This window comes from Vespa mandarinia, chromosome 1, assembly GCF_050613455.1.
Source record: "Vespa mandarinia isolate Hongniang chromosome 1, ASM5061345v1, whole genome shotgun sequence".
NCBI classification, from domain to species: Eukaryota; Metazoa; Arthropoda; class Insecta; order Hymenoptera; family Vespidae; genus Vespa; species Vespa mandarinia.
Genome location: NC_140810.1, coordinates 6,247,152 through 6,268,469, shown reverse-complemented (window position 1 = coordinate 6,268,469; position 21,318 = coordinate 6,247,152). Strand labels below are relative to the sequence as shown.

Sequence of the window (21,318 nt, the reverse complement as noted above, 5' to 3'; positions counted from 1 at the left end):
TTGCATGTGTGTGTATGTATATGTATATATATATATATATATATATGTATGTATGTATGTGTGTGTCTATATATATATATATTAACTACTTTAATATTAGTAAAATATTTTTAAAAATCCGAATGAGAAATTATTGCGTGGTTTAATCTTTTGTCTATATAGACAACGTGTATTTAAAACGTTGACTGCCTCGCGAATTTTATGTGACTTGTACAAGGCACCAATATAAATTGTTTAGTATGCGATACATATTATGTTCAAATATTATTTACAAGAGATAAGATCAGTTGCATAAACATGTCTTATGCAATTTTCGTGGTGGGGGTCATCGGTGATCACCAAGGCACTATAGACCATTTTGCACAGAAGCCAAAAATGGTAACAGATTATAATTTAGGGAAATCTTCAGTTGATTTATCTGATCAAATGACTGCTTATAGTTCACCAATGCAAAAAACTATAAAGTGATAACAGAAAATTGGCAATAGAGCTTTTGCTGAATACTTGTGTTGTAAATTCAATGGTGTTATACAAATAAGAATCTCGAAAAAATATTTCAGTCACCGATTTTAGGATGAAGTTAGCGATGTATTTAGTGAAATGTTTTGATGATGAAGATTTTATTTCATTAAGAAATTGCATACAGAAAAAGCGTCGTCATGAACTTAAAAGGGAACCGGGAAGTATGCGAAATGTAATGCGAAATGTGATTTTGCAAAGTGCTACGAAAAAAATTCAAAACTTAGGAAGAATGAGAGCAAAGAATTGCACTAAAAAGGTGGCGACATATTGTGCCGAATATCCTAGTTCATCTTTTCTTTGCCTACCGTGTTTCAATGTGGCTCATCGTTATGTGCACAAATAATATGTATATTTTCCTTGTATTAATAAAATTATCATTACATGTTCTGTACGGGATTAATTTCTTTAAACTACTACGGAATCAATGGTATTATTTAAAAAATTTATTAGATCGATGTTTACCCTAATTATGTATTTTCACTATTCGTGGAGTCGCCAGTCACCGGTGGCCTCCACGGCGCTGTAGCCAAGTCGAGTGCCGGTCATCGGTGACCCCCACGGCAGTCAATGTGTTAAGAAGTGATTTTTCCTATTAAAATATTCACAGTGACTTAGTAAAATTACTATGTAGTTACAATGTTCATACGTAGAAGTATCAGTTATATTATAACTGAAGAATCATACAAATCGTTATAAATTGCAATCGAAATAAATTAATTTCTGGCGGCAAATAATTTTTTCAATTAATACAATCATTTTAAAATATTTATTTTGGAATTGTACAATGACTATAAATGAAATGGAGATATATATCAAATGCACTAGTCACATATGAGAAGTGTAATGATGTTGAAATTCAACATATATTACTTAATGTAAAATAAATAAATACTTTTCATAAAAAATCTGATATAATTGCAAATGCCTTTGATGCTCTTACCTGATCTTGACATCAGAGATTCTATAAAATTAAAGTCATAGTAAGAACAAAAACAATTTACGTAAGGGCAAATGCAATAAAGCGAAGCATGTAATGTTGATCCCATATTACACTTTACACTAATGAAATATGAATCTAAAGATTCCATGTCAATGTAAATGAGTCTTTAAGGCAGACAATGCTCAACATTTTACTTAGTTATAATCAAAACACTGATAGGAATAATAGTAATGAAAGGTTCAGAATGATCATAATTATGGGCTTATCATGAATCTTGATTATGTTTGAGAGCTTTGTGATATTCTTCTGTTAGATGCTTTTTATATTTTGTCTGATCGCTCCACAGTTCTGCTGCCAAAGGATTAAGCGGACTATCGTTGTTGGGTTCTATCATATCAAAAATAAATTGTACATATAAATGAGTAAAATAAATATGAAAAATTCAATTCTGCGTATCACACAAATATGGTCAATATTACTTACCACTAAGTAAAGACTGTATAGATAACAATATAGTACGAACATCATACAAAGCACTCCACTTATCTTTTAATATATCCAAACAAATATTACCAACCGAATCCACATTTGGATGGAAACAAGGAGTGGCAAATCGTACTATTGGTGCACTGTATGGGTAACTATGTGGAAATTCTAAGGTCAATTTATATGTAAGGCCAGCATAAACCTACATAACATAAATTTATATATTTTAAAGTTATGTAAAATAATTAACTATAGGTAAAATTTAATTTATAAATTACTTAATAAAAAAAACCTATTCCGCAAATCAACACTCACTGTATCTTTAGGTCCTGTAATAGTTCCAATCCATTTGAATAGATTTTCACTCTCTGGAAAAGCAGACACTCCTTTTTCTGTACTCATCATCAAGACCATAAGCTCCTTTTGTAGCCTATAAGATATTATTTCTTAATAAGAAGTAAGAAAATGTTTAAAAATTTATGATAGAAATATATCGATGAACTATCTAATCAAATTAATACTTTCACAATTTTTCTAAGTGAAATATAGTCCTCTTGATAGAACTGTACTTGAATAAATATAATAAACTGTATTTTGTACACATATTGGCGTGCAGGCACGCTTGTGCGCACACGCATACATATATACATATATCAATGATAAGATATTATTTTGATTAGAATCTAAGGTTATGTCGTTCAATAACATATTCGTTTAATTGAGTTATTTTTTTCTAACAAGCGCACCATTTCTAAGCATCCAGCAAGAAAAAGCTCAAATAAAATTTAAATAGATACAAAATAATAATATTTATAGCGAAGGCTAATGCAAGAATACAATGGATTACTGAAAGACGTACCGTTTACTGACTGCATGATTATCTTTCGGTTTGTTATGTTTTTCTTCTGTAGCTTTGCTCGGCGTGTTTTGAGAAGAATAAAATGGATTTATATTCTGGGCCATTCCGAATACAAGTTCGCAAAATATGCTCTCACAAAAGTTTCTTCTTTTACAGAGATTATATGGACTAGGCTTCGCTTCGAGAGACAACAGTCACTGTGAAAATTTGAATGCCTCACGTGCTATCATCTGTCTTGAAAACATCGAACAACGAACAGCTGTTGATGCTCCCCCTCCTACTTGCAAACGCGTCACTTCTTGCGTCTGTTCTATCTCGACAAATTAATCATAATTTTTGGTTTTTAACTACACAAAACGATTGTTCGGTTGAAAAAATTATCTTCTTTTATCTTCGATTTGTTTAACGTGATCGATATCAGACAGCTGTAAAATCCAATAAATATTCTATTAACAACACAAGGCAAAATTTTTCAGAATTCTTTTACTGTCTTTTGTCTTACATTTTGGCGCCACGATTTGAAAAAGTTCTCAGATTTTACGCTAATTCAATAATTTACATACCATTGACCTTTGTAATGATAATTTACTACAAATATTTATACTTCTTGAACAATAATATCATTAAGATAATAAAAGTTTTATCATAGGTATTTGAAATGATGTGTACATGAATTCCTATATCTAGTTGAGGATAACTCGATAATGGCGGAAATGATGAAGTGTCAGTTCGAACTGTCAAAGATCAATAGAATAATTTGACGATGTTATCGCTATGTCTTAAAAGATTTTACATTTTGAGATATGTTTAAAATATATAATATCAATTGTGTTGTAAATCTTATAATTATTGTGCTTATATTTAAGAACTTTCAATGCCAAAATTTAATAACAAGTCTTGTATTTTTTAATAAGAAAATTTGTGAGAAGATAATTACAAAGTTTATTAAGAGATAATAGAATCATGACGACTACACAAGGAACACCAGAATCAGACACTGGAAGCTTTGAATGCTTTCAAAATTATACAGCACCAGAGGTGTTCATACAAGGACTAGCAGGAATAGTAGATCAGCAAGATGTAGAATCTATGATACGAGCTCAAAAACAAATGTAAATATTACATTTATACATATTTTACAGTATTTATTTTAATAAGTATCTTATCATATAATAACTTGGACATCTTTATATTTTAGGTTACAAAGATTTGAAAAAACGAATGAAATGTTAACTAATTGCAATCAATTATCAATAAATAGACTAAAGTCAGCAGGAGCTGAATTTAAAAAGCATACTGCTCTGTTGATAGAAATGAAAAAAGACTTGGACTACATTTTCAAAAGAATACGTATAGTGAAAAATAAATTAAGTCAACAATATCCACAAGCATTTAATGGTAAGTTAAATATGAAAAGTATGATAATTTAAATATTAGCATTTAACAAATGTCACAGAGGCCGTTAGAAGCAGTTTGGCTGAAGAAGTAATTGTTGAGGATATTGATTGTTCGGTAAAGCCATTGGAACCAGAAATAGTTCCTCTGCCTAGTGCTACAGTCAATGATACAGAGAGAGATCCAGATTCTGATGGTAACCATAATTGTACTTGAACTAATTATACAGTTATAAAGTGAATTTACATTATCTCCGAATGATTGTTCGATTCTTCAATATATGCATATTTGGTAATGAATTTTTATTAAATGTTTCTGATTCATAGTGTTAATGATATTTTCAACAAAATATTTGCTCTGTAGTTTACATGCTTGTAGCGATGCTTCCTATAATACGTACAAAAGTTGTAATGCCAACGTACTGACATTGAAAATTTTTCTTATTGTATTATCATCTATGAAAGATAGTAACTGATGTAGTTAATTATTTATTGCTTATAGTATCTATTATATGTTTTATAAATCGCTATTAGGAAGCTTGACATCGTGCTATATACAAATGACAATTTACATTTGAGATCTCATTGACACATTATATTGAATCTTGCATAAAGTAATGCTATATAAAATTCTAAATTTTAAGTTTTTTTATCTTATAACAAATTGCAAAAATGTATATTACTCAACATCGTTCTCATATGATATTACATATTTATCAGAAAAGAAAAAAAAAAAGATCAATAGTTTTTTATTCTAATAAGGATAATGTTTAAAGATAATATGAATGACAGAAAATACAGAGTGATCTAATAGTGTTGCATAAAACTTATAAATATTAAGAAAATCAATCTTTAATCTATTGCCTACTTAGTATATATTATCTCTATACAAATAGTTCAAAACTTTAGATGATTACACATACTAATAAGATTATATTTAAGAAGATATTCTTATAAAACACTAAAGTATTCTGTCATTCGTTTTAAATAGCACGTATCTTCTTATTATGAAGTCTTTGATCAAAAGTATATTAGCAGACTCATAAAGAGAAATTAGGAATTGTTACTATCGGTGCTATACAGATTTTAAAGCTGCGTTCAATTGAGATTTTATCCCGTTGTAAGAAAAGATAAAAAAAAAAAAAAAAATTAAAAGAAGACGAAAAGAAAAGAAAAGAAGAAACCAAACAGCAAAGATGTATTAAAACGACGAAAGTTCGTTCGATGTAAAGTTCATTAAAACGACCCATACTATTTTTTAATGCTAATGAAAAAAATGATGGTAACTTGTATCGACGACGAGCAATCTTGTTGAGCGTTATTGAATGTACATGTTACGGTCGAAGTAAATACATACATGTTAAATGTGAATAACTTGTAAAGAAGAATAGAAAGTAAAAAAAGGATATACTTCCACTGTAACATATTTATGATTAATGTTGTATAATGCGGTACAATTTAGGAGAGTACGTGATAATAGAAAAGGAAATATATGAGGAGCCTTTATCGTCAATTTTGCTAAAAAGACACTCTCGTTTCATTTCCCGTTTTTCCGAGCTTACGAACCTAACCATGAGCCCTTACCACCCCCTTCTCTCCTCAACGAAACCAAATTCTGAAAAGAAAAGATACAAAAGCTAAGTTGATATCAATTATTCTTCGTGTACAGTTCCAGTCGAGGAGTTTCAGTTCGCGAAGCTGCGTAAAAGGCGAATTAAGAGCAACGACAGTTCATCGACGGAGAGCAACAACGATCAGAGTATCGCCGACACGTCATCCTGCACTTCCGACACCGGTTGAATTTTCGCGCGAGTTGGCCAACGAGCTGTTTGAAAGGGAGCGGGAAAACTACGCGGAGAGAAAGAGAGAAAGAGAGAAAGAAAGAGAGAGAGAGAGAGAGAGAGAGAGAGAGAGAAAGAGAAAGTGAGAGAGAGAGAGATAGAGAGAAAGATAAATAGAGAAGGAGAGAGGGAAAGAAAATGAATGAAATAGAGAAGGAGAAGATAAAAAGAGAAAAAAGAACGAATGAGATACTTGCGTGTTTATATCGCGGCAAGTCACGATGATGTTCGTTGCGAACCTTAACTCGACAATAAAGAAAAAAAAAAAAACCAACAAAAGAATAACTACAAATATGCCTCTTTTACTCATTGCACGATTGCAAGTTCTGTAATACACGCGTATGAATATCAATGTCCAAATAAAGAGATTCAAGGTCAATAAAAATATTCTTTATGTGTACATGAAAGTTAACAGTGTTGATCATTTAGCGCGAAAATAATTAATTCAAAGTAATTATATGCAAATAATATATATCGTAATTTTGCGATATTATTTATTGGAATTTATTTTCTTTGTTATCCCTTATCATTGGGCTTTTATTGCTATAATAATCGGTATAACGTTGTTGCTATGCGTCCTTTTAGTTTTTACATAAAATATGTTAATGACGAAATTGCGGTTCACCTTCAATAAAGTATATCTCACTGTTTCTCCCGCTTCTTGACCGACATTACGAACAAAGAGGACAGTGAAGAAATATAATGAAATATAAAGGCGTTGCTATGGTAACACACTTATATAATTTATAAAATATTTCTCTCAAAAGGTAATGAATTAAAGTTGATAATAAATTAGGATGAGAAAAAAAAAAAGAAACATTCTCTAAATGTTCATAGTGAATTTAAATATTAATTTGAATGAATTTATAATAAACGTTTTCTTTGATATTTTCATTTTGCTTTGTTGTTAATTAAAAGTTCCATCGACAGATGGAGCGCGAGTGCGGCTCGATTCGCGGTAAATTTAATTAATAATTATAACCGTGTATATATATCCTTGACAATATAAAAAATGTATTAAGAATTTATATCGTAAAGAGACCGTGATATTAAATCTTATACGATGATGATCGAAATGTGTACAAAAAATAAAACCAAAGTATAAGTAATAAAAAAAAGTATAATTGCCAGTGACCACCTATAAACCTTATCGATACATTTGCACAACATACATTAATAACCCCGTCAAAATTTTGCGTTATGAGACGTAGTACAATTTAAAAAAAAAAAAAAAAAAAAAAAAAAAAAAAAAAACAAAAGAACAAAAAAAACAAAAGAACAACGAGCCTATCGTGAATGTTAGATTATCTTTATTATTACATCCGTTTAAAAGGCATAACTTATTTATAAAAATATGGGATTGAGTAGTGTTGGGAACGGGGTAGGATATAATAATAGGATCGAACAAATTCTTAGTTCGCTTATAAAATAGTTAATACGAATAAATCTCAGTACTTTTTACAAGTTACAAGAAATAACAAGATCTATCGTAATTATCGGAGACGTAGAACTTATTATAAATGGATCTTAGGCTACACCAGTATATCCTTAAATCTGTCTTTTTTTTTTTTCCTTTTTTTTTAACACAGAAGTATGATGATTCGAAAGAAGAAAAAGAGAGCAGTTGGGAATGAATTATGAACACATAATAACTGCTGTCGATCGTACAACAATGAATTTACGTATATATCGTCTACGTATTGTTGAAAAACTTTCACGATTATTATTATTATTATTAATGAACAACACAGACTCAATGATTTAACTTTTACATGGTATCTTTCTTATTTTCTTTTTTTTTTTTTTTCTTTTCTAGAAACATTATATTCTTGTTACACGCGAAATAAGATCATCGTGCTCGTTTGTCAGCGAACACGCTAAAGTTCGATTCATAATTTTCTATCTCATATAAATCTTACAAAAATACATACACGTTTCTTCTCTTCGTATTTTTATTGTCATGTATTTGGCAGTACCCGCATAAATTTCGGCAATATAAGGGCAATCGCATAAAGATACTCTATAAGATCGAGATAAAAGCCATATATAAATATAGAATTTCTCTCATTTCTTTCGATGCGTAACTTTACGATATAGGCACAAGTATTATGTAGGTCCCTTAAATTTCTTATATAGGAAGAGAACTTTCTTTTATGCTACTGTGTAATTTAGAACAGCACTAAAGATAGCTATAATAAATTCTTAACGCAACAAGAAATTAATAGTTCGTTACTATGTTGTTGAAGAGAGAATGATATGGTTACGGCATACGAATCATCTTATAATAAAAAACGGCTAACTTACATTTTATAAAAAACATGTAAAATAATGTACAAAATCGAGAGAAAAGGTAATTATATAAAAGTACTCGATAGGGTGCAAAGTGAGTTGCAGAGCGGAACGGGGGAAAAAGAAGGGGAAGAGATACTATTTACAAATTATTTTTTTTTTATAAAGTAGAAGTTGAGTTAGTAGTTCTACGTGAATCCCGATTCCAATATGTCCTTTTTTTACTTATCGAAAGTGTCACTGGCGACATATTGCAAGCGCGCGAAGAACTATACTTTTTCGAATACTACTAATAATAATTAATAATTAATAATAATAATAATTAATAATAATAATAATAATAATAATAATAATAATAATAATAATAATAATAATAATAATAATAATAATAATAATTATAATAATAATAATAATAATAATAATAATAATAATAATAATAATAATATTTTAATAATAATAATAATGATGATGATGATAATAATAATGATGATAATATAATATAATAATAATAATAATAATAATAATAATAATAATAATAATAATAATAATAATAATAATAATAATAATAATAATAATAATAATTATAATAATAATAATAATAATAATAATAATAATAATAATAATAATAATAATAATAATAATAATAATAATAATAATAATAATAATCTCTTTTCTCTCACAACAATCTATAGTATCTATTATGCGTACCGTTTAACTGCGCCGCAAATTCTTATTATTTAAACTCTCTTTCGGCTACTTCGGGTAGAAGAGAGGTCAGAGAAACGTATTAACACCCATCGATGCACTCTAAATTTAAAAATGATCCATATTTGTTGAAAGAATTAAACATTAATAATTATACTACCTTTGTTAAGATGATGGATCGTACCTCTCGACGGAAATAACATCGAGGAAGTAAGAAAAAACTAGAAAAAGAATGCCATACGTATGGAATGTTTGTGTATGGAACAACACGCTTATAAGCGATCGTACAAAAAACAAAAAAAAAAAAAACAAAAAAAAAATACAAAAAAAATACAACAAAAAAAAAATAAAAATAAAAAAAAAATGAAAAGAAAAGACAAAACTTTCTGACGCTCTCCTCAACCAGACACACACGCTTTATATATATCTTACAATTCGCACAAAACCAGTAAAAAACGTATTCATTAAAAGGCCATTAGGAAACATTGTGCTTTTCGAAACACATAATTTAATACATTCTCCTACGTATACTTATCTAACACACTATATAGCACTCGAAGGCACAATTTCTTGTTATGTAATGGCCTCCTCGGAGGCTTGCATACGCTCTCATGCTAACGAAACAACTATTGCTCTCGATCTCGACGAGCTAATCACAGTACGTACTCTCTCTCTCTCTCTCTCTCTCTCTCTCTCTCTCTCTCTCTCTCTCTCTCTCTCTCTCTCTCTCTCTCTCTCTCTCTCTCTTTCTCTCTCTCTCTCTTTCTTTCTCTCTCTCTTTCTCTCTCTCTTTCTCTCTCTCTCTTTGTATCTTCTTATTTTTCTTACAATAAAAGCTACGATCTACTCGCGCGAGAAGGAGAGCGTTTGCTCGTTTCATATGTAGATTGCCTCCGAGCCCTTGTTACTTTGATGAGCTCCACCGCCAGCACCGTAGGCGTTCGGCGAGGCCATGCACTCGGACCAATCGCTGTTCGAGTGAGGCGAGCTCGAGGACCAATGTCCGGGGCTGTCCGGCGAAGGCGTCGGAAAACTTTCCGGTGCTTGCATTAGATGTTGCGGCGTGACGTCTGGTCCAGAATGATGGGACGGTGGCGTCAAGTACTGATAGTACTGTTGTGTCTGTTGCTGCTGCTGTTGTGTACTTTGCTGCTGTTGTTGTTGTTGCTGTTGTTGCTGCTGCTGCTGTTGTTGCTGCTGTTGTTGTTGCTGTTGCTGTTGCTGCTGCTGTTGTTGCTGTTGCTGTTGTTGTTGCTGCTGCTGCTGTTGTTGTTGCTGTTGTTGTTGCTGCTGCTGCTGCTGTTGTTGTTGTTGTTGTTGTTGTTGACTGGAATAAGGTAAATTCTCAAAATCGAACCCCACCGGTGGCATGCCTCCGTGTTTTTGATGCGTCGCCTGTCTCATGGCGGCGATGTGCGTTGGTGATGTGGGAAGTGACGGCCGGCTCTTTGCTGGCGAGGGCGAGCCCATGTAGCTCGCTTGAGGAGAGAGCGTCATGTTTGACTGTACTGAATGTGGCGGTGACTGATTGCTGTACGGTGGCGATAACGTGTTCACCATACCCTGCGTTTGTCTCTGATGCGAGGCTAATAGTTGATCGTGAAAATTTGGCAGCCCGTAGTTATTCGTGAATGTGTCAAGACCGAGCTGTTGCAAGCCTTGTATGGACTGTCCCTTTATACAATCCTCGTACGGTGGTGGTTGTTTCGCTGTCGCCGTATGACCCACTAAAGGCAAGGCGTTACTGTAAAGGCTCGCACTGTCGTACGGGCTTGGTAGGTTTCCCTCAGCTCCCTCCGCTCCCTGAGGGATTTCCTGGTTTGGGGGCTGAGCGCCACGCTTCGCCGGTGGCTTCTTTACCGACGGCTTTCGCCTCATGACCACCACTGCACCTTCGGATTCTGGACTGTTTGGGTTCCCTGTACCACCAGTTTTTGGTCGTTTCTTCGATTTCGCTTGTTTCGGTGCGGAACCGATAACAGTTGGATGTGTGATAAGTTGAGGATGATTTGGGGATCCTGAAAGTAGAAACATTGGATATTACAATTAGTGTTCTTTTAAAAAAATAGAAAAGATACGAACCAGAAATATACGTAAATCAAATGCTTACCTATTAGAGGACCATTCGGCATGACATTCATCATTTGAGGTGATCTAGGTACATGCTCGTCTAATAATCTGACGATGTCATGATGTAACCTTTCGCTGGCTACATCTCTTGGTAATCGATCCATATGATCTGTAATTTCTCTATTGGCGAATGTATCGAGTAAAGCTTTACAAGCTTCAAAGCTGCCCTCTCTTGCAGCGAGGAACAGCGGAGTCTCGTCTTTGTCGTCCTGTGCATCTCTGTTCGCACCATGGACAAGTAATATGTTAACAGCATCTACATTATTAACAGCTGCGGCCCAATGAAGAGCAGTTTTGCCGCTATTATCAGCAGCATTTATATCAGCATCAGCATTAATCAGATCTTCTACCATTCCTTCGGTTGCTAAACGTGCAGCCAATATCAAAGGAGTGGTACCATCGTGCATTCGAGCGTTAAGATTCGTTGCTCTATTTCTAAGAAGAATTTGGAATACTCCCATCGCATCCGCAGCGACGGCTGAATGGAGAGGCGTTCTGCCGGTATTATCTTGTGAGTTAGCATCAGCTCCAGCATCCAAGAGACGCTTAGCTGCATCTGATCTGGCATATCTAGCAGCGAGATGAAGCGAAGTTTCACCGCTTTTATCGGTAGTAGCATTTAAATCAGCACCTTGTGCCACGAGATCAGCGATAACAGCTGCGGTACCATCACTTTCATCTTCCTCTTCTCCAGTATCAAGACCACCTCCACGTACAGCGGCTACCATTAATGGAGTCATTCCACATGGTCCTCTAGCATCTACATCTTGACCATGCTCGAGACTAGGTGGTGTTAAAACTCCTGCATCCGGTCTAGTTCGTATTTCTGCTGCATCCAAATGTTGTTGAGTCCACATTCTTGGTTCCGTTTCTTCGTAATCAGTGATGGCCGTGTGATCGCTTGCATAACCAGGTTCAATAGCTCGCATTCGTTTCGATGGTGGAAGATCCGATTCGTCGTCAGACCATTGTTGTGCTCGACCATTTCCTACATCGAGATCCATGCAATTCACCGATGGTTGTTTATTGAGATTACGCATTTCTTGTCCATCGGGACCTCTTCGACGTGATCTACGTCTCTGACCACTTCCACTATTCGTTCGTAGAAAACCTTCTGGGAACCATGTCACTCCAACTGCTCTTCTCCTTTGCGCTGTCACCAAAACTCCTACAAGCATTCCTCCGACTATCACGATAATGACACCAATGAAGACATACTTGTAATTTGTTGGTGTATCAGGATATTCAGGACCTTGAGGACCAACAACACCTCGAACTTGCTCGATAGGGAAATTTCTCGAAAGAGAATGTTTCGAGGCTGTAGCAGCTAAATATTCTGCTGCTTCGTTGGCTGATGGGAAGCATACGGCACCCTGTGTTACTGTACATTTTCTATTATCAATCTCTAAATACGCTATAACACCGCTTTGACTATTCGTATAAATCGTCGCCTGTCTACCAAAGAAATTCGTTTGTAAACTTGGTTCTCGTTCTCTTTTCCAAGGATATATCATGTCGTTACCAAGCTCGTCTTGTTTCACACGTAACGTAGTTCTTAATTCGTGACCGATATCTCGTAGGAATGCCACTACGTTAGAACGAAAAGTCTGCATATCCATCCTGACTACCACAGAAATAACACCTTCTGCTAAGGAGGGTGGTTTTCCGTCACAATCCAAGCCATCCCAATTACATTCTTCGTTGTTACATCCATAGTCGCAATAACCATTAGCATAATGTTTTCGACAATACGCATCATATATCGGACTGAAATAAATAAAGTAACATAATTAATAAAATATCATTCCTACATATAAATTATTAACTTGTTGAAATTTGTTAGAAGTTATCTTATACTCACTTGCAAGGTGCTAATTTTCTCTCACAGTCTCTTCCATCGAAGAGACACTGAGCGTTGTTGCATACTTCATCGCAAACATCGTTCATGAAGACATCCCAACAGTTTATTGGAGCGGTACAGTTTCTCCAAGGATTAATACCAAGAGAACAATCGTTTCCGTCGAAATTACATGCATATCTATTACATTCTTCGTCGCAGTGATGATTTCCAGATTTTTCTTCACAACGATTTTCTATACATCTTTTTCTTTCGCGTTCCAAGTCGAGATCGTAAGCATTCATGTTCTTTGGAATGTTTGAATTTGGTCTACCGAATACACCACCTCTATAATTTGGATCGTAAATTTCACAGTTCTTGCCAGTCCATTTTGGTGGACAATAACAAGTGTAATCTCCGAGAAGATTTTCGCAAACGGCATCTGATTGTTGGCAAGGGTTACTAGCACATTCATCTCTAGCATCTATTTCACAGTGAGTACCTGTTGTGCCTGGTGGACAATGACATCTATAGCCAATTTCTGTTTCAGTTATTCGACAGGTACCACCGTTCAAACAAGGTTCCGTATCACAGTAAGAGCCAGCAAATTCACAATTCTTTCCATGATAATCGTTAGGACAGATACATGTGTGACCGGCTTGTTTGGCAGCACATACACCGCCATTCTGACAAGGTGAACTATCACAGAAATTAACTTTTACTTCGCAGTGGCGACCCATATAACCAGGTTTACAGTTGCAATGATAATTGTTTACAAGTTGAACGCAATCTTGAGTACCAGGTGAAGCACAGGGATTTGATAAACATTCGTTGATATCTCCTTCGCATCTTGGCCCTACGAAACCTGGTGGACATTTACATTCAAATCCACCAACTTTATCAGTACATGTTCCATTATTATGACAAGCGCCAACCACGCAATCATCTACGTTGATCTCGCATAAAAATCCAAGTGTACCCGGTGGACAGGAGCAACTGAAGTTATTGATTAGATCATGACATGTGCCGCCATTTTGACAAGGATTTGGCCTACAATCGTCAACGTTAAGTTCACAATTTTGTCCTTGGAAACCTTTCGTACATTGACATTGATATGAACCGACTAAATCTTTACAGGTTGCACCGTTTTGACAAGGAGCGGATTCACATTCATCGATTTCTTCTTGACAATAAGAACCAGTATAACCTTCGATGCAATGACACCGATGACTATTTCCAATGTCCTCGCAAGTACCGTTATTACAAAGATTCTTTTCAAGCACACCTTTCCTAATAGCAGCATCCTTGCATGAGACCATTTCTACGTCACAAACCTTGCCAGTCCAACCTGGCGAACAATTGCAGTGGTACTTATTATTGTGTTGAACGCACGTTGCTCCATTTTCACAGGGATTATCAGCACACCAGTCTACGTATTCACCGCATCTTGTACCGGTATAGCCATAAGGACAATGACACGTATAATATTGCACATGATCATGACAAGTTGCACCATTTAGACAAGGCGAACTATCACACTCGTTTATACGGTATTGACAATTCGAACCAGTATAGCCAGGTTTGCAAACGCAAGTATAGTTGTTTATTCCGTCGATACACTTGCCACCATTCATACAACTACTATCAGTGCAATCTTCGTCATTGGTTTGACAATTTATACCGGAGAAGCCAAGTTGACATTGACATGTATACGAATTTACGTATTCCTTACAAACTGCTCCATTTTGACAAGGCTGCGATTGACATTCATTTACATCCACTTCACAATGTTTGCCGTTGAAACCATCAACGCATAGACAAGTATAGTCACCAATTCCGTCTAAACAGGTTCCACCATTTTGGCACGGATCTGTAAATTCATAATTCATCGTACTTCAGAACATGGCGTATCAGACAAAGAATAAAAGTACAATTGTATTATAATTAAGTAAGACCCTATTATGACTATAAAGAAAAAAAAACTAATTGTTCACACAAATCCGATCATCAATCTGACCAAATAATAATAAGATTAATTTAAACAATACTGAATATATCATCTAATTAAAGTTATAGCTACGAACGACGTTGCTGATCTTTTCGGCGAGTGCGAGCACATGCCAAACTCGGCATTTTAATTTCAGCTTATATAAGTATCGAAAGTAACGAGAAACGCGGCGTCATCGAGAACAAATCGTATCCATGACAAAAGAATTAAACTGACTTCGTCGTAGTTGGGCTAACGAACGAGTGCAAACCATATTGCAATATTATTCTGTTATCTTTTCAATCTTAACACGCGATGATTGTAAAACCAAGTTAAATCTTTTTTTATAATTTTCAGACTTTTTCAGTCATCTCAGATGAATTTCTAGTTAACTTGTTTTTCATAATTTTACCTTGATTAACAACCTAATAGCTTAACACCCGATGATTTTGATTTTCTTTCTTTTACTCATCGCTTACTTTAGATTTAAACGATTACTTTAATTTATCTAGGTCGTACGTAATCGCATTAATATCAGTACTCATCCGTGTATGTTTTAAGATTCAAATATTGAACAATGTCTATTTTTGATAAAACGTTACCACGTGCTCATCTATTAAGGTTATCGGTCATTTTGTTTGCTCATCGTACGATCATGATTCGACGTGCTGTACATAGTTCGCAGGTATATATGTACATATACATATGCAGTTAAAGCGAATTCGAATCTTATTAATGATTTATCAGCTCAAGATATTACGATCATTTTTGACATCGCCCGTCAAAGATGCGACAAAGGTTTTAACATTTCTTTTCTTGTGTGTTCAATTGCTGAATTGCGGTCAGAATAAATTTTGAATTAATCTATCTAAATTGATTTAAATTTAATCAAAACCATGCACGAACGGGATCTGATCCCGTGCTAAATTAAATACATTTTATTGTTAATTTGTGTTTTATTCTTGCTTTATATTTCTTTTTAAAAAAATATGCGTCTAAGCATTTAAGATGATGCTCGATGCTTTCCCGTGAATAAACGACAAAACGCACATGCGAGAGAAAGAACGGTTATAAACTTATTATCCTGAATCGACACTTACATGATGCACAATCATCGGTGTTGATTATGCAATCCCGGCCTTCGTAGCCTTTAGCACAGACGCATTGATAAGATCCATTAGTGTTCCTGCAAGTGGCACCATTTCGACACGGGGACGTCATAATGCATTCGTCGACATCTTCGTCACATAATCTGCCAGTGTAACCTACTGTACAAGTACAGGCAAAGTCGAGAAAATTGGACGAAGGTGAACATTTTGCATCGTGTAGACATCTGTAAAAATAAGATCTCAATAACTAACAAAGTTTCAATTAATTAATTAAAATTTAAAAGCGGACGAATAAATTTTTATTTGATTTTCAAAGGACTTACTTGTTAGGTGAGCAAGGGTCCAACTTGTCCTCGCAGTTTCTGCCGGTATGAGGTAACTCGCAAACGCATTTATAATCGTTTACAAGATCGATGCAAGATCCACCATTTTGACATGGATTGTTAGCGCAATCGTCGACGTTGGTTTCACAATTTGTACCAGCGTAACCGGGTAAACACTTGCAACTATAACCATTGAGATGATCGTTACAAGTGCCACCGTGTTGGCAAGGATTCGAGCCACATTCGTCGATGTCAGCTTCACATCTTTTGCCACCATAACCAGGTAAGCAGTGGCAAATAAATTGGTTGACTCCATCTTCACAGGTACCACCGTTTACACAGGGGTTGCTAGCACATTCGTCGACATCACTGAGACATCTTGCATCGTAATAACCGCGAGGGCACTCGCATCTAAAACCATTTATTAGATCAATGCATCGGCCACCGTTTGCACAAGGATTGCTTGCGCATTCATTTATATCCGTTTCGCAGTGTTGTCCGGTAAAACCAGGCTCGCATTCGCATGAGTATCTAAAATGAGAATAGTTAAAAATTAGCATGGCGAATTTGTTAATTTAATTGAAATTAAAATTGAATTTAGGTCAAAATTAAGAACCAAGTGTGTTCTAACACTCTCGTGTGATTCATTTTAAGAGTTACTCATGCTCCCACGTTTAAATCGATAATTTTCGAAGATAATTATTTACCTGTTGATACCATCAATGCATCTAGCCCCGTTTCTACATGGATTACTATAGCATTCATTGACGTTGACCTCGCAGTTGGTACCAGAAGTTCCAGGTCTGCATATACATTGATACCCATTGATCTTATCCTCGCAACGTCCACCAAATTGGCAAGGATTGCTCTCGCATTCGTCGATTTGGGTTTGACATAGTCTGCCAGTGAAACCTGGGAAACAACTGCAACTGAAGCTGTTCTCGCCATCGATGCAGTTGCCACTGTGACAAGGATTCGATTGACAATCGTTTATGTTTGTCTCGCAGGATGCACCAGTGAATCCTGGTGGACATTCGCACGTATACTTTGCTATCGAATCCTGACACGTTCCACCGTTCTTGCATGGCGATGAGGCGCAATCGTCGATGTTGATTTGGCAGTGTGAACCAGCAAAACCATCGGCACAGGTACACTTGAATGAGTTTATGAGATCGGTGCAAATTCCGTTGTTCAGGCAAGGCTTTGCAGCGCATTCGTCGATATCTATCTCGCATTGGGTTCCCGTGAAACCTGAAAGATATAAAAACAAAATATTTCAATAATTGATCCTTAATTTTTCTTTATTTTTTTTTTTCTTAATATGTTCTCTATATTATTTTGTTAAATAAACATGAAAATAAAAAATCATGTCGATCTGATTAAATTGAATGCATTGCTATTATATTTTCTATTAATTCATAAATATTGATAAAGAAAAAACGAATAATGAAGAACAAAAATGAAAAAGTTCTTTTAATTACGAATTCAATGCATGTACATATTAAGACGTGTAATTAATTTATTCATTAAGAATGAATAAATTGTTACTGAGAGATCCTAAACGTTTGTTGCTAATCCTTCCATTTTTCTCACTTTTTATCTCTTTCTGGAACAATTCCATTAACAGAAAAAATTCAAGGAATTCTAAAAATAAGATAGAATCCGTTTTGCGAGATATAAATGATCACGAGTTTCGAAGAGCAGCTAATGAGTGGAAGCAGGTTAGTTGATTATACATTAAAGTAGAAATAATGAGGGAATAACGGCGAAGTGCTAGGAGATTAAAGAGCCAATTTCCTATCGTTCGAATGTATTGGAGGCATCATGGCGTGAAAGAGAGAGAAAGAAGAGAAACGACTAGACACCTAACAGCCAATCTATGTGTCCGCGCGATCGTGCGTACTCCCACGTTCGAGCAGGCGTGTTCGGGTAATTGTAATCTATTGCCTTGGTACAGTGTGTTCTCGAAAGAGCCTACGCGCGTTGATAAAGTACGTGAACTCCGAGGAGAGCACGATGCTGCTCCGTCACTTCTGCCTCTCACCTGGCTATCCTCCTTTCCTCCTCTCCTTCTCTTTCTTCTTGATCATTCCTTCCGTTTCTTTTTCTCATACTCTTGTACCCCGCCCACCCAGCCACGCGTATACGTGCTGTGGACTCGAAAGAGAAGATAATGCAAGAACGCTCCTTTAAATTGGAAAACCGATATCTCGTTATAATATTAACTGTCACGTGAATTTTGTACCTTTTATCCTAGGGATCACAGTTATATTATCATATTATTCATAGCTTCATTATTTTGTATTTATTAGAATTGAATATTGTTAACTAATGTTGTTAATTAAAAATTTTTTATTCTCAAAATGAATATCTTATTCATTATGGAATTTTTTTTTTATTAGATTATAACACGTTTTTGTACTTTTGTCAATAGTGTATCTGTTTCATCGATAGTTACACATTATCATTTTAATATCTTTTGAGGATTCTTTAGTCGGTTAAATATATTGAATTTTTGGATCAAAAATTGCAATAAATTACACAACAAAGTAATAATAATTACGATAATTAACCCAATATTATTTTATGATGTTTTAATATACTTCATAGGTAAATTTAATTTTTGTAAAATATTATCTTTATTAACTTTCAAATCAACGAAGATGATTGAACTAACTAATCATTAATATTCGAAATAATAATTTATATATAATCAATACATAAATAAAAATATTCTTTATTCATAGTTTTAGTATTCTATTTATATATTAAAAAAAAAAAAAATAAACATTGTTAATAAGAATTAATTCTTGAATAGCACTTTTTTTACTTTACAGTGTTATCTAATTATTAGTTTTTATTCGGTAAAATTCAACTTATAGTAATTAATTTTTCATCAATGATCATCATGACAGTCAATGTATTAAAACGCTTCCGACTTAACCACCAGGAATTCGTTTTCCTTACTGGAGATTTAATGTACGTCGTTTTCGAATTATTTTTTTTTCGTCTTTTATTTTTCCTTATTATTTCTCTATTTATCTTAAATAATCGATAGGAGCAGATCTTTCAAGGTAATAGTACATGGTATCGGGCTACCATGCGTTGAGCTACCTATTGATGTTTTTCGATCGCGGATTTGATACACCCCTTTGATACGATCATGCTAAGCGGATGATTGTTACCTATACGATGCTTGACTTATGTAGTGTTGAAACGATAACGTCGAAAAGGGTTAAAATAATCTTGAGAAATGATTTTTTAGTAGTTTTATTTGTTGAGGTGAATGTACTTTGAAATAATAAAACTACGAAATTGAAATTAAAATTACAATTGAGATTAAAATTTTAGAGATTATATAAAAAATAGAAATTTATTCTTAATCATTTGTTCAGATCATTCGATCAATAGATTCGATCAATAATTTATTTAAGCACGATTCAAATCAAAATAATGTAGTATCATTAAAAACCCATTAAAAAAATAAACATATTAAAAAAAAAAATAATATATACGATCTTGCTGTATCAACTAATACTGACATAAAACTTATTATATACCGTCATTAAAAATATATCATTAGAATTATTCTAGAAAAAGTTTAATAATGATCGTGTTGTTCGAACTATGAGTATATAAGGTATTACATGTTGTTGTAAAAATATATCATTACAAATATACTAAAAAAAAATATTCAATAAAGATCCTGTTATATGAACTACAGAAAGTATCACATATCGTATAGTTTGCTTGATTAAAGTTATACTCATAGAGATCTCGATATAGATTATTATTACAATTCTCTTTATAGATTATTATCGCAAAATGAGCGAATATCTCTCGCTCTCTCTCTCTCTCCCTTCTGAGTTTCATATATCGTAAACTATCATTCGTGTTGATCTATTCCACGTATCCTGCTCATCGAAGTGTGAATGGCAGCAAATCTCAGACGAAAAATTTTTTGAGGAGGTAGCACCTGCAACGAAGTACCGCGTGTTCTAAGAGAGAAATACAAAACTCGAAGAAGCCGTTCGCGGATGGTTGTAACGGTAAAATATACGAGTTATCTCGCACACATCGTTCCGGCATCCGGACGAAAGACGCCTCGAAGCAAAAGACATACTTAGATTTCTCTATCTTTTTTTTTTTAGATACGAATGTATCGACGATGAGTATGCTGATTGTACTTTGATCAGTTTGATCGATATTTTTCATAATCGATTGAACACGTGTTTAACTTTACAATTCATTAAACAATTTTTCAAAATGTATAAGCTATTTAAAAAAAAGGAACAGAAAGAAAATGTAATGCATGATAGTTCCTCGTATACGTACTTTTAAATATATAAAATATTAAATATATATATATATATATTTAAGAATAAAAGTAAATCTTACGGTAAAGAAGTATTAAATGATTAATGATTGATCCAATGCGTATACTCATTCCTTAGATACCTTGTATCATTTTATACAAAATCAAATGAATATTCTGCCTTTTTAAATTACAATGATTGATAAATCATCTATCTTCTTATAAATATAATTAAACAATTTTATAACTGTTAGTGTAAACGTTATAATAAAAAAGCTATCGAATGATTAATGATTGATAAAATGTTTATATATTTTCCTTCATAACGAATCTAATTAAGAGTCTGCTTTTTTAAGTTACTTTGATTGGTAAACCATCTTCATATAATCATTTTAGTATGAATCCAAGAAATTCAAATTACTATTTAATTACATTAATTAAAACATACACATACACATACACACATGCGAGCGCGAACGCACATACATATTTTTTTTCTCTTTTAAAATGTCGTAAAGACGCGTGCGATACTCTCACCGTGGAGGACACGCACGCACGCGAGTGATATCACACGCCTTGTA

General features: G+C 34.0%; 4 protein-coding genes across 5 annotated transcripts in view; 2 read left to right on the top strand and 2 right to left on the bottom strand.

Moving 5' to 3' along the window:
* Positions 1-35: 35 nt before the first annotated feature.
* On the bottom strand, positions 36-3,055 carry vih (ubiquitin conjugating enzyme vih). Its single transcript, XM_035878489.2, has 4 exons — positions 2,808-3,055; positions 2,264-2,378; positions 1,946-2,150; positions 36-1,849 (listed from the first exon to the last, which is right to left on the bottom strand). Exons 1-4 carry the CDS (start codon positions 2,909-2,911, stop codon positions 1,728-1,730), a joined length of 546 nt encoding a protein of 181 aa, XP_035734382.1. The 5' UTR covers positions 2,912-3,055; the 3' UTR covers positions 36-1,727.
* Positions 298-865, top strand: LOC118446966 (uncharacterized). The gene is made up of 2 exons (XM_035878243.2): positions 298-464; positions 574-865. Exons 1-2 carry the CDS (start codon positions 298-300, stop codon positions 863-865), a joined length of 459 nt encoding a protein of 152 aa, XP_035734136.1.
* Positions 3,056-3,095: 40 nt separating the features above from the next.
* LOC118447059 (kxDL motif-containing protein CG10681) lies at positions 3,096-7,079 on the top strand. Its single transcript, XM_035878488.2, has 4 exons — positions 3,096-3,919; positions 4,006-4,205; positions 4,264-4,398; positions 5,871-7,079. Exons 1-4 carry the CDS (start codon positions 3,771-3,773, stop codon positions 5,999-6,001), a joined length of 615 nt encoding a protein of 204 aa, XP_035734381.1. The 5' UTR covers positions 3,096-3,770; the 3' UTR covers positions 6,002-7,079.
* A 1,825-nt stretch (positions 7,080-8,904) lies between these two features.
* N (neurogenic locus Notch protein) overlaps positions 8,905-21,318 on the bottom strand; it is a 190,834-nt gene continuing 178,420 nt past the window's right edge. Inside the window, exons 9-14 of one of the 2 annotated variants that reach the window (XM_035878483.2) lie at positions 17,130-17,673; positions 16,423-16,953; positions 16,091-16,323; positions 13,028-14,873; positions 11,147-12,933; positions 8,905-11,054 (exon numbers count right to left, since the gene is read on the bottom strand). In XM_035878483.2, the coding sequence (XP_035734376.1) occupies positions 9,913-11,054; positions 11,147-12,933; positions 13,028-14,873; positions 16,091-16,323; positions 16,423-16,953; positions 17,130-17,673 (6,083 nt within the window). In that variant the 3' untranslated portion in view covers positions 8,905-9,912. The remainder of the gene's footprint in view (positions 11,055-11,146; positions 12,934-13,027; positions 14,874-16,090; positions 16,324-16,422; positions 16,954-17,129; positions 17,674-21,318) is intronic. The other variant, XM_035878485.2, reaches the window with a different exon arrangement.

Bases quoted from the DNA above. Each gene is read 5' to 3' on its own strand.
- LOC118446966 (XM_035878243.2), top strand. From the start codon at position 298: ATGTCTTATGCAATTTTCGTGGTGGGGGTCATCGGTGATCACCAAGGC. The intron at 465-573 runs GTGATAACAGAA...CACCGATTTTAG, and splicing joins CCAATGCAAAAAACTATAAA to GATGAAGTTAGCGATGTATT.
- vih (XM_035878489.2), bottom strand. From the start codon at position 2,911: ATGGCCCAGAATATAAATCCATTTTATTCTTCTCAAAACACGCCGAGC. The intron at 2,379-2,807 runs GTACGTCTTTCA...AATATCTTATAG, and splicing joins AATCATGCAGTCAGTAAACG to GCTACAAAAGGAGCTTATGG. The intron at 1,850-1,945 runs GTAAGTAATATT...TTGATATGATAG, and splicing joins TATACAGTCTTTACTTAGTG to AACCCAACAACGATAGTCCG.
- LOC118447059 (XM_035878488.2), top strand. From the start codon at position 3,771: ATGACGACTACACAAGGAACACCAGAATCAGACACTGGAAGCTTTGAA. The intron at 3,920-4,005 runs GTAAATATTACA...TTTATATTTTAG, and splicing joins ATACGAGCTCAAAAACAAAT to GTTACAAAGATTTGAAAAAA. The intron at 4,399-5,870 runs GTAACCATAATT...CTTCGTGTACAG, and splicing joins GAGAGATCCAGATTCTGATG to TTCCAGTCGAGGAGTTTCAG.